General features: G+C 39.0%; 1 protein-coding gene across 1 annotated transcript in view; it reads left to right on the forward strand.

Moving 5' to 3' along the window:
• Positions 1–515: 515 nt before the first annotated feature.
• The window catches only part of srbd1 (S1 RNA binding domain 1), a 64,871-nt gene continuing 52,447 nt past the window's right edge, over positions 516–12,939 (forward strand). The window contains exons 1-10 of the mRNA XM_030747461.1: positions 516–627; positions 848–912; positions 1,845–2,244; positions 2,536–2,775; positions 3,460–3,626; positions 3,888–4,005; positions 4,152–4,290; positions 4,612–4,708; positions 4,799–4,985; positions 11,974–12,077. Coding sequence (XP_030603321.1) covers positions 848–912; positions 1,845–2,244; positions 2,536–2,775; positions 3,460–3,626; positions 3,888–4,005; positions 4,152–4,290; positions 4,612–4,708; positions 4,799–4,985; positions 11,974–12,077 — 1,517 coding nt within the window. The 5' untranslated portion in view covers positions 516–627. The remainder of the gene's footprint in view (positions 628–847; positions 913–1,844; positions 2,245–2,535; positions 2,776–3,459; positions 3,627–3,887; positions 4,006–4,151; positions 4,291–4,611; positions 4,709–4,798; positions 4,986–11,973; positions 12,078–12,939) is intronic.

The raw sequence follows: 12,939 nt of genomic DNA on the forward strand, positions 1-12,939 counted from the left end.
TTTTTTTAGCAATAGAAAAATAAAATCTGAAAAAAAAAAATCACTTAACTGTCTTTGCTGTCATAAGATGTGGAAGCTGCTATTTAAAAGAAATTTCATGTTGTCTTTTAGTCAAACCCCCAGAAATGTGGCATCACTAGAAAGTCCAGAATGTCCTCTTGACAGTAGGACTCAAAGTGCATAAATTGTGCACACTCGGGTGAGTCTGAGATCGCTACACCAAGCACTGCATTCACCCATCAGATCTTACTCTTAGGAGGATATGATGGGTGAATGCAGACATACTATTGTTAAAATGTATTACGTTTTTTTTTTTTTCCAACAAGATAATGAATATTGCAGGCTATTCCTCATCTTGCTGAAGCATATGGGTTATTAAATGTGAAAATGTGAACGTTTTCAGAATGTACTTTGTTACATTCATTAAAGAAGGATATTTTACTGATCTATATACACTCCTGCACAGTAGGTGGCAGTGTGCGCCATAGACAAATACAACGAAGAGACTCTTGGCCTTTAAGACTTGGCTGCTGTGATTGGCTCAGTCCATTCTGTTGCAGGAAGCAGCCGCGCAACTTCACAAAGTGCGATTGCAGTGGAATAATCACAATTTTCAACAGTATAAAGGTAAAATAGCTAACTACGCTTTATGTCGTGCGGGGAAATAGTGTCATGAATAAAAATGCTTTGTAACTGTGCCATTTAAACTGCTAACTTTGCTGGCTTCATTGTGCAGCGCCAAATTTGAAATAGCTAGCTAGCCAACCAAACGCTGATGAGGGTAGCTAGCAAACTCTTACAGTTCAATGTGATGTGACGCTTGCTATCATAACACCTTCTCTAACAGATGATGCGAAGACCCCGAGCATCAACTGCCAACGCTGTAAACTGCAAAGTTGTGGACTCCGACTTGTAAGTGATTTTCACTCATTCGTTCATTTCACCTATTCAGTAGCGTTGTATTTGTTTTAAGGGACCGAAAATGACCATAAATGATAACGTGCCTAGTAAATATCTCAGGCAGCAGAAACCAATAAAGAACAGGAGCCATCATGGAAGGAGAGACCCCTTCACGGCATGTACCATCAGCCGATAAAAGAACTGGCTGATGTCGAAAAATCCCTCAATGGCTGGACAAAGCTTGGCTGAAGGACAGCACAGAGGCACTAATCATGAGGTGTACCACACAAGACAGGAGTCCACGTGCAGGCTGTGCAGAGATGCCCCTGAACATAACATAACATGCTCCAGAACATAACATTAGTTATGTATGCTAGAAGGCAGTGCATACATGGGACGCCATAACCAAGTGGCTGGCATAGTATACAGGAACATATGACCTGGAAGTCCGGAAGTCAAAATGGGCTATGAGTGGGTGAGAATGACCGAACTAAGATCCCGTGGGACTGGACGTAGTAGTGGTGGACAAGCAGAGGAAGAAAGGAGTAGAATTCCTAGATCTGTTTTCCCCCCACATTACAATGACAATAAAGGAAATAAATTATAAAATGAATCACCTTTAAAAGTTATACACTCTCTATTTTATCTTTGGTAAAAATATATTGTGCTGTATTATGGATTATTTGAAATTTAAGGATTTCTTTGTCAGGCCTGAGAACAGAGCATTACAGGTTAACTGTTACTGGAATCAATATTAGCTATGTTAGGTATGTCAGTAATTGTCCAGGTTACCTGCATGTTACTTGTTAGACTATACAAATAAGACTCTTTATTTTATTCTTTATTTACCTGTATAAAACATGAAAACATTATTCAGAGCAGACAGGTTTGGTTTTAGTATTAGAATTTACAGATTTGCAACTTTGTCTTTACTCCACCATCAGATCTTTTTCCCAGACACTGAGTACTGATGAGGATCCTGAGGAATGGAGGCCACCAGAGCCAAAGCCAAAAGCCCCCAGTAAAACTGCCAGAGCAACTGGTGAGAAGAAAGCAGTTGCCAAGAAAACTACTAAACCAAAAGAGGCGAAAGCACCCAAAGAACCTAAAGCTCCCAAACTGCCTAAAGAACCAAAGCTAAGGGCTCCACGTAAATCTACAGCGGGACGAAAAACACAGGCTGCTAAAAGTCTGAAGGATTCTCAGGCATCGGGTTTAGCTGGAATGAAGAGGAAAGAAGTGGATGGTGACTTTAGAGAAGACACAGAAGGAACTCAAACTGACTTTCCAGTGGAAGAGAGGGCAGCTGAAGAGAGTGGGACAAGCGTCAGAATGAAGGAAGAGGTAAGGCTGATTTTCAATTTTTCTAATGTCATTAAAACTTACAGAAAAACTACAAGATGTGAAAGAAAATGGAATATATTTGCTGTAATTATAAGTGAAGTCTTGTTTTATGAAGCATTAATTGCAGAAAACTAAAACTGATTTGTAATAAGAACTTATAAAACTGGAAAATGTATGACACCATTATTTTCGTTGGTCTGATTGATGTTCTCTGCAGAAAAGGTCTATTTTCTGAATGTCTGCTGTTAGCATTTTTATTTTTTATTTTTCCTTTCACTCTGTTTTTTGTAGAGGCTGTCATTTATTGTGTCAGAAGCCCATCAGTCAGACAGACGGGCAGGTGAGGGGTCATCACGTGCTGGGCTTGGAGTTAAGAAGGAGGAAGTAGAGGAGGAAGATTTTACTTTTGACAAGCCCTGTCTAAAGAAACAAAAGACCAGTGCTTCCTGGAAGGGACAACCGACTACTTTACCACCATCTGAGGCACAGTCTTTGAGGAATGATCTCAATATGAACTGGGACTTGATAGAGGTATTTTTTTTTTTTCTGGGAAAGTGTTTTTTTTTTTTTTGTCGGGGGCTGTAAGGTGGTAAATGCACCTCAGTATAGACAGAAACTAAATGCTCTGATACATGGACAGTGTGAATGTGATCATCACAAGCTGCTGGCAGAAAGCAACATATTTCTATCTTCATTTGCATAATCCTGAGAACAAATTAGCCCATGTGACAGCAAATCACATAAGCAGTTTTGGTGATAAGCTACTGGTTGGAGACTGCTCTTAAAAAGAAAGTCCTAGCTGCTTTTTACATTTTAAACTCCAAGTGGATGCAAAGAATTAGAGTGAATACTATTGTTTTTCTCTGTTCACACTTAAAATACCCTAACTCAAGCAGCTACCCATATGGGGAAACTGTACATTTATATATTTGTGTTGTTGAGTAGAATCACTTGCCACCAACAATGATTAGCAATGCAATGCGCTTCATAATGTTAGAGAATCAAGAGAATACAAGTACTCACATGTTTACAAATCTGTGCAGAGATAATGTACATGTGCCAAAAGATCCTGAATTCTGTATATTAAATATGATAAAATGTTTTATGTTGAAAGGTCAATACATTGTATCTTTCTGCTTACTTGCTTAACTGTGTATATACATGCATGTACAGTAGTTGTAGAGTTGTAATATCTGTGTGTGTGATTCCATTCAGGTGCTGTCCCACTTGACATGTGTGGAGCAGTGGGTTTGTGCAAACATTGTTACGTTGCTTCGTGAGGAGAACACTGTGCCGTTCATGGTGCGCTACCGGAAAGAGATGATTAACCACATGGATGCTGATGCTGTTCGAGATGTCCATATGGTGTATGAGGAGTTATGGTAGGCAAATGTAACGCATTAACTTAAACAAAAAAAAAACATAATCTTATACAATTTACACCACTAATATGCTCAGTAAAAAAATTCAATTATTAATGTGAAACCAAATGAGCTGACTTTACTGAGTATGGCAGCTAGATGGTGCTATATGTCAGGTTTTGAGGCCTGAAACAGTTTGGCTGTTTTTTATTTGTCTCATTTTTGTGTGTTTGTCCTGCACAGTGGATAATCTGTGTTTCTTTGTGTATATTTGGGCTTCAGCTCTCTGGCTAAGAAGACTCAGTCTGTGATTCAAGCCCTGAAAAAGGACGGGGTTTTGACAGCTGAGCTGGAACGAAACCTCAGGAGCTGCCGATCAGCTGATGAATTGGATCATGTGGTCAGAATCAAATTTTTATTCCAAAGTATTATCTATCATTTTGGTGTAATTAGATTAGCTCATTCGTGGCAGTCCACATATCAAACAGGCTCTCACTACTCCTGAATGACCAGCTCAGTCCAGTGTTTTTGTGTTTTTGCCTGCAGTACTCTCCCTATAAGAAAGGCAGCAAGCTGACGAAAGCTCGTAGAGCCAAAGCACTTGGCCTTGAGGAGGCCGCCTCTGCACTGATTAACACGCCACACACTCTAGATTTAAGGGCATGGGTAAAACCTGGTGCTGAAGGTATGATAAACATGTGCATATAGTATATACAATTACATTAACTATAGCACTGAATAATTCTTGGACCAAAACCCCCCTGTAAACCTGATGAATTTTTCTTGATCTTTTGTTTAGACTCATAAAGAGATATTTGGTGTAGTCATTTATTCTCGTCAAATTTTTGGGCCTTTTAGTTTTCTTTGAATTAGGGAAGTTCAGATTATGACATTTTTGCAATCACATTACAAACTGTGTTATAATACATTGTTGAGATGACTTTTGCTCTTACAGATTTATAGATAATTTGAAAGTACATTACTGATGTGTGTCTGTGTGTGGCAGGTCTTTCATCAGTGGATGACGTGGCCACAGGTGTGGAGCATATATTGGCTGATATGATATCCAAAGACCCTGAGACACTCACCTACGTGAAGACATTGTAGGAATCTGTCTACATACACATGAGATCAATTTTTTTTTCTATCTACATGAATTATTAACATTGTATGTCTTTGTTTTTCTGTGCCAGATGCGAGAACAGTTTTGTAACCATACAGTCTTCTGTGTCGAAGTCAGCATTAAAAGAAAAGGAAGAGAAATCTGCCCAAGGCCAAAAATCAAAGCCAGGTGCTGAGCACAAAAAAAACAAGGACATTGACAAGTTCCACCTCTACTTTGACTTTACCTGCAACATCCAGCGCATCCAACCCCATCAGGTAGGTAGATTATCCTTCTGACAATTGTCTGCAAGATTGCTTAAAATTCTTGGTACAAAATCCTGAAGGAGAATGTCCTGCCATCAGTTTGTGCCCGTAAGCTCAAACTCCCTTGGGTTTTGCAGCAAGATAATGATCTGAAATACACCAGTTAGTCCACCTCTGAATGGCACAGAAAAAAATACAATTTTGGAGTGGCCTAGTCAAAGTCTGCACTTTGTTGCTTTGGCATGACCTTAAACAGGCGGTTGGTGTATCACCTTTACAGTCTCTCACTGGGAGTTACAGGTTTACTGTTAACTTAAAGGAGGCCTGTTATATATAGTGGGGTGGGTGAGGCCCGCTGCTGTTCATTAATGGTGTTCAGCAGGAGAGAGCGCCATGTTAACATTAGCATCGGGTGGAATGTACACAGCTGTATTCTATTCTATTCTAGATATATCTCTACTCTGTTTAAGAATGCTTCAATTTATATCTCAGATTCACTTCAGAACATACTCACTTTCATATTTTTCATAGCCTAGCAAGTTTAATGTAATCAGCGAAAGCTAATATCACGGTCCTTTAGACAGATTTGCAGTGCATTTTGCTAAAAAAAAAAATTCTACATAGAAACTACATACACACACTTTTCAAACTCTAAAAATCTATTACACATATTATAAATATTACAGATATTATAAAACAAAGTATTGGAATACTTTGTGTTTATATGAGCCAGGTGCTAAAATAAAAATGTATTTATAAGGTGTGTAGTGTGCTGAGACTCCCACAGAGACTCTTAACACCTTACTTGTCTTCATGATAGATCTGACAAGAAATAAGAGACAAATAATAACCCAACCATGACAGAAAATACATGTGAAACAAATTAACTTGAAAAGGAACAAATTAGTAAAGTGTGCTTGACCGTAATAAAGGTCATTTACAGCTGTGGAGTGTGTTTTGACTCCCCTAGAACTCAAATACACACACATGCACATAAACATGAACAAATGCACACCATCTGCTCATGTCATTTCTGTCTGCTTAATGTGTGCCACTTCTGAATGCTAGCCATGTCAGTCGCAGTTAGCTTTGTCTGTGCCTTCATATTTAGCCCTCCTGCATCCTGTCCCCCCCCCCCATCCCTCTAGTGACTGGTGGGTTACTCAGAGTTGGGGCCGGGCCTCATGTGTCACCACAGCTTCCATCATCCTCTGTCTCTGCCACACCACACTCTCTGGCAACCGCTCTCTGCCCTACAGTCATTTAATCACATACGCACATGCATACACACACTTGCTCACACACAAGCACACCCTGCAAGTCCCCTCATTTTCTCTTCTTAACATATGTGACATGTCCCCTGCCGACATGCCATTGGATTAGGGAGCTTTGATTGACAGGTGCTCTCCTGTAGTGACAGCTACTGCTGCTGGGCCCACAGGCGGACGAAAGGACGGGAAGAGGGAGTGGGGGCAGTAAGGGAAGGCAGAGCATGAACAGATGAGCGGTGCTGAGGTGCGTCCGTCACTTAGCTCTCCTGCTCTGCTCTACTCTGCCTCTGTCTTTTTCTGACTAAATCTCAGCCCTCCAATCCACTCCTCACCTCCCCTTTTCCCCTCTTCTCCCCTTTCTATGCAAGGCCTTTAATTTGACGACTTGCCTTTGTCACGAAGCGTTAATCCACAGGCTGCTGTGACCCTCCAAGCTGTCAGATTCCGGCTAATGTGAACCTTTTCTAGCCGTCAAGTTGGCAGTTATGGGGACCAGGTGGGAGATGTGTTTTGACAGGAGGCATGTGTGTAAACGCACTTGCCCGTTTGCTTTAGCACATTTTTACTAAGCCCCTGCTCTGGTGGATTGTTAGTGCTGTTCTTCTAGTGAAAGACAGAAGTTTAGATGGCAAATATCTCCTGTGGTGGAAAACAAAATTAAGTAGCAAGGAAAGTACATTTTCAGGATTTCAATTTACCAAATGCATAAAGTAACACATAAAAAACATTCTCAGTTTTTGGGATTGGTACTTTTTAATTCACCATCAAAGGCAAATACATTAAGGGAAAGACTAGTGAAGGATAAAAGCTGAACGTTGAGTGTTCACTGTCTGCTTAAAGTGCTTTTTGTGATTAAAATGTCTGGGCCTGCAACTACTACTGCAAGTTTAATACTTAATCCATATTGCCAGATATGGTGGATGGTATTTCTAGTATTGTCTGAACAACCATCATTTAATTGAGTTTTTTTTTTTTGTTTGTTTTTTTTCTTTCTTTTTTTTAATGGCCACGTAAAGTGAAGAAAAGCTGTGCATTTCCAAACTATAGAAGTGGAAACCTTTTAGTTTGGCATTTGGCATATTTTATTTGAAATTAACTGAAAATATTAGCCGATTATAGGAGCAGGTGAGTAATACTGATTTTCTGTTGCCTGGTTAATCAGCTAATGATTTTAGGCACAAAAAAAATTTTTTTATGCTCTTATGTCTCTTCAGCTACTCCACATTTTTTCATGTCTTGCTAGTAAAATGGGAAATAGGTGGTGATTTCTTGAAATGTGCAAACATAATTGGAAATATAGTATATAAGGCACAAACAGAGTTTGTGCAATTTTAATAAGCTTGAAAGTCAATATATTCTTCAACCCAGTCTGAACTCTCTTGGGCAGCCCTCTTGTAATTTCTTTAAGTAGTCTTCAGATATAGTTCTCGAGCCTTCTTGAACGACATTCCAAAGCTCTTATTTGGATGTTGGCTGCTTTTTCTTTCGTGACACTTTTAGAATTGATTTTCAGACCAGTTCTTGTTTGACGTACCTCTTTCCTTAAGAATGACTTCTCGACACCCCTCCACTGAGACCATTACTGATGTGGCTTCAACAAACAGTTGATGGATCAACTGAAGATTCAGATGCATCTGTCCGACCTTTGCTGCATTTTCTCCCCTATTTCTTAAGAACATGACTTTTAGATACTTCTCATCTGCTGTAGGTAGTTTTTTCTAAGGTCTGCCTCTTCTTTTGTTCTCCACTTGTCCAGCTTCTTAGTTTTTTTTTTTTTTTTATTTTAAGGATACTCTGCACACCATGCTGAGAACTATATCAAGTTTTTGGCTAATAGCTCTTTGAGAATCACCTTGTTGGTACAAAAATATTATTGTTATGTCTGTCACACTGTGTTATCTTTGCCATTTGAAGATTAAGCTAAAGGAATGGGAACAACTAGTTTTTGGAACAGGCTGCTTGTAACAAAAGAGGTTCTAAGTTGTCTGTTATGTGTAGACGCTCTGGTTCGTCCCTTGATTTAGGCACTTTTTTATGCTTGAAGGATTCACAGGTCTGTGTTACGTGGCTTAAGAAACAACAATAACATTTATCTAAAAATGGTCAAGTATGAGGACTGGAGTGAAAATGAGCAAAAAAGCAGCCAAAAAAAAAAAAAACTTTGAAAGACCTTCAGAAAGCCTGAAGAACAATTGCTTGAGACCATTTTAAAAATTACAAGGAAGTCTGGCTCCTTGGAAGCAAAATATAAAGAAATGAGGGGTGACAAGACTTTTTTCACAGTACTTAAATTGCTCATATTGAGTACGTCCTAAAGCACTCCTTAGCTCTGATTGAATTCTGACAAACATGATTTGAGGCTTTTGAAGGGTACGCATTTACCTTATAGCTATTAGCAGCCAGTACACTCGTGAGTATGCCAGGGAAGATTTGTTAAACATGCAGGGGGGCTTTTTTTTTTTTAATGCGATTTGCACTGTGATCAAATGGAGTTTAGCGCTCCAGTCTGGGGCTTGCCAGCAGAGAAGCTTGGGTAAATGGAACTGCTTTAGCAATTAAACACTTCAGTTTGATGGACAGGTGGAGAAAAACATTTATTTGTATTGGCACATTTTGTGTGTGTGTGTTTGTATCTGTATGTGTGTTTGCGTTAATGTAACGGTTTTAATACTCAAGGGACTCTTTGACAATATGATGACTTTGTACTTCTTGTTATGGTATATTGAATCAAATATAGAATTCATTGGTCAAACATAAAATATGGTAAACTTTCCAGAGAATTTACATCAAATACTGCAGTTATCACATCAACCACATTGACAACAGATGCTTTTTCCAGCTTAAGAAAAACCACAAATACACATTTCTAGAGGGGTTAGAGCTGTTTTAATATGGGATTTAAGTCATTTTTATACTCTTAATTATACTGATTGAAAACTGAGATAATACAATTTTAGAATTATAAATTAAAATTTTAGTAAAGCAAAATTTCAAAGCTCCAAGCAGCAATTGCTGCTTGATACTGTCTCTGGTTCTGGTTTTTGGATATGATTAAAGCTGTTTTCACAACATCACAGCCATGAACCTTTCTTTATATTACCTGGCAGGGCTCTGTAAGTGAGAATACTTACTGCCAAGAGAACTAAAAGATCAGACATTTAATGGTCTTTATCCTGCCAGCTCTGTAGTACAAAATCTGTGTAATTGAAGAATCAATTTTCTGGAACATTAACTGCCGGTGAGCGAATGTCAGGTCTGCTTTCCCCTGTGTGCTCCGTACCCAATGTATTCAATCAGTTCCCTTACCTAAACCAGGCGGAGTTTTACCAGTAGTGAGAACATGTCTGACACAGATGTGCTGTGTGCAACAGTGAGAACAGGAAACTTTCATGCCTGTGTTCCTTACAGAGCTTATCTTTAACTGAAATCAAATTGTACAGATGCTGTTTTGTTTTAATTCTTTACACTTTGCTGGTTATCGTTTATCCTGAATATTCTCAGTTTTGTGTTTTTAATCCCTTTGGCCTACTGTGACAAAGGCTTAACTTTTACAGGAATCCAGGGCGTTCTACTGACAGCTTTGTTCAGCTGTTATACAACCACATTCATCACTCATATACAATGTGTCCCTTATGTGTCAGCGAGGTCAGAAAATGTGCAAGTTGGCTCTGAATATGTGTGTGCCAGTGTGTGTGTCTGTTTGTTTATCCTTGATATGTCGGATGGATAGATGTGTTGATGACAGTATTCCTCTAAAGAAAGGGTGAGAGAGAGAAGGAGACAGACAGAGTATAGTTGTTGGCTGACTGCCCTCCCTTGGGGGCTGGTGGAAGGAAAAAAGGGGCATCTAGAAGAGATGGTCTGTCTGGTCCTGTCAGGGTTTGGCCAGTACTTGGCTACCTGTCACTCTGGGCCCATCTAAAACACAAACAGAGTTCTCACTCTGTCTCACATCACCCCTCCTTCCAGATCACCCTGTGTGTCCCACCAGTGACCCAAGTCAGATAGAAACTGAGAGAAGTACAGACACTTGTTTATCATCACTGAGGACAGTCATCTGCTATAGAGGAAAAAAATGACCGTGAACAGAAATTGCTGTTGGATAAAGTCAACTACCTTAATTTTGTTGGTGTCATAGCTGCATTTGGAATGTATAGCAACAACCAAGAACTTCCCTCGCCCCAAGCTACTTTTAGCTGCTCCCTTATTCACAAGGTGTTTCCACAGCAGGTAGCTTTGATTTTTAAACCAGATGCCCTTCCTGCAAACCCCACAGGGATTTGTGTCTCCTCCTGCAATTGAACCAGGAATTGTTTGCTTGATGAGCAAATGTAAAAACCACTAAATTAAGGAGTCATTAATATAATGTATATGATATCAAATATTTTAATGGCCAAAGCTGAGTATTAATCATTCGCAGTTCAGTCCTTAGTTGTTCTCCAAAGGGATTTGCATCTCTTCCTGGAATTGAACCAGGGAGCTTTTGCTTGCTTGGCAAATGTGTAAACCACTAAACTATGGAGAATTTCTTTAATAAGTGATATTAATAAAATTATACTGTATTTATACCATTGCTGTGTGTATAGCTAAACCATTACATTTATGTGTGTGGCTTCCGTTTAAAGTATGCTTAAAGTATTATGAATTTTTGATTCTTGATTTTTCTGAAAACATTATTATTATTATTTATTTATTATTTATTATTATTTTCTTATTTCAAGTTGATGATACACACACTGTTAGATAGGTCATGTCATTCTTAATTACCCAAAGTGATTAAACCCCAAGAGCATAGATTTAACGAGGCTTTGTTTTGTATTTACTACTTTAATTTCACTCATGGGCTTTCCTAAGTCTTCAGATAATTCAGAAAGAAGTGTTTTGCCTGCTTTCTTTGACTACCTCCTAAACTTTAGTTCTTTGATGAAGATTCTTTGAGAAATCTCTTCATAGTCAGGCAGCCCTGGGCGGAAACATGCCAACAGAGGAGAAATCTAACTTTCATCATTATTCAAGGAAACTTGCTGCATTAATCTGTGTCTCTGCCGTGCCATTATATTTTTTATTTGTGTGTGTGTGTATGTGTTGAATATGAGCGCATCCCTTCCGAGGGTGCTGCTGAGTGGTAATGGTTGTGGCACCATGTGTGGGTGCGGGGGGAGGCCTTGCGGTCTCAGTGCTGATGGTGGCATGGTGGTGGCATTTGTCAGCTTGCTTCTTCCGCTTGGGCTCCAGATTGACGTCTTGTTTCTTGGCCCTGTTCTGTGGCAGGCTAAAGGTTCCCCACTGAAAAGGTCAGACACTTACTACTGTTTGCTTAACAGCATGTAACAGTTGCTCTGAGGGGGGAACCAGCACAGAGCACAACAGGCCTGGCCACGGGATATACTCCCAGGCTCATCACTTTTAATGCATGTGTGTGGAGAGTCCCAAGATTTTCTTTTTTCTTGTGTGTGCGTAAAGCATGCATTTATGTACCTATATATAAAGCAACTGAGATATATTTTTGAAAATATTTCTCCCACCCCCTCCTATTTACCGTAGTTTAAATTTAAAGCAAAATGAAGTACGTCACATATAGGAGCATAAATTACTCAGAATATTTATGATTTCAGTGTGTGGGAGTTTTGGAGATAACACTGAGTCTTGTTCAACTGTCTGTGCTGGATATACAGTGCAGTAACTGGTGGAAATGTGTGCATTTCATTCATGCATGCATATGTGTGCAGACGCTGGCTATTAACCGAGGGGAGAGTCTCAAGATTTTGACAGTGAAGGTGAACATTCCCGACGGGGTGAAGAGAGACTTCACTAGGTGGTGCATCAACAACAGGTCAGACACACAGGAGTACACAAACACTGCTACACTTGTGTCTGCCATAATCATATGATGTGAGATTAAAATTGTTATTAACTGTGGTATTTGCATTTTACTTAATGACGCTGGTACAAAAGACACAGACCTGAAGTATGAGACATACCAGTGCTTTATGTACAGTGGTTGTTTTTGTCTGTGGCCATGCCGGTAGCTGAAGTTGACAGTATATGTACTAAAAAATGACTGGATATTAAGAACAGATGATTAAAGCCTTTTGGTGTGAATTGCCACCTAATTAGTGGAGAAATACTTAACATTTTATTGCTTTTCAACAAGAAAAATATGAAGGATCCAAACTTTAACACGGTCTATTATTTATGACTTACGCTTTAGATTTCTTTCAATTAGATTTTACCTTGAGAAATAATTGCAAAAGGAAAGCCAAAACTCATAATTTGGAATATTTTCTTTTCTTTACCACAAAGAGCAGTTTTAAGAAGCGAGAGTGAGAGCACTTTTCTAGGTCAGACAGTAATTTGTGCTTCTGTTTTGTCACACTTAAATAGCTATTTAAATGATCAGTTGGAAAAAATTCTGTATCGGTTTATAAGTGCTGTGTGTAAAGTAGAATATCAATTAGAAATTAACGTTTTGAAATGTGTTCTGAGTCATCTTGTAAACACAGAAACAAAATGTTACTTTAATCATGAGAACACTTCAGCTTGATTAAAATATAGTGTTCTGTACAGAATGGGCATACGATGACATTGGCAACACTGTCCTGTGAGAGCACAATAGTCAGTTTGCAGAATCACATATGCTTTGACAAAATATGTTAAGCAGTAGAAATGACTTGCAAAAAGCACACTTTTTTTAC

The sequence above is a fragment of the Archocentrus centrarchus genome, chromosome 15 (genome assembly GCF_007364275.1).
Source record: "Archocentrus centrarchus isolate MPI-CPG fArcCen1 chromosome 15, fArcCen1, whole genome shotgun sequence".
Taxonomy (NCBI): Eukaryota; Metazoa; Chordata; class Actinopteri; order Cichliformes; family Cichlidae; genus Archocentrus; species Archocentrus centrarchus.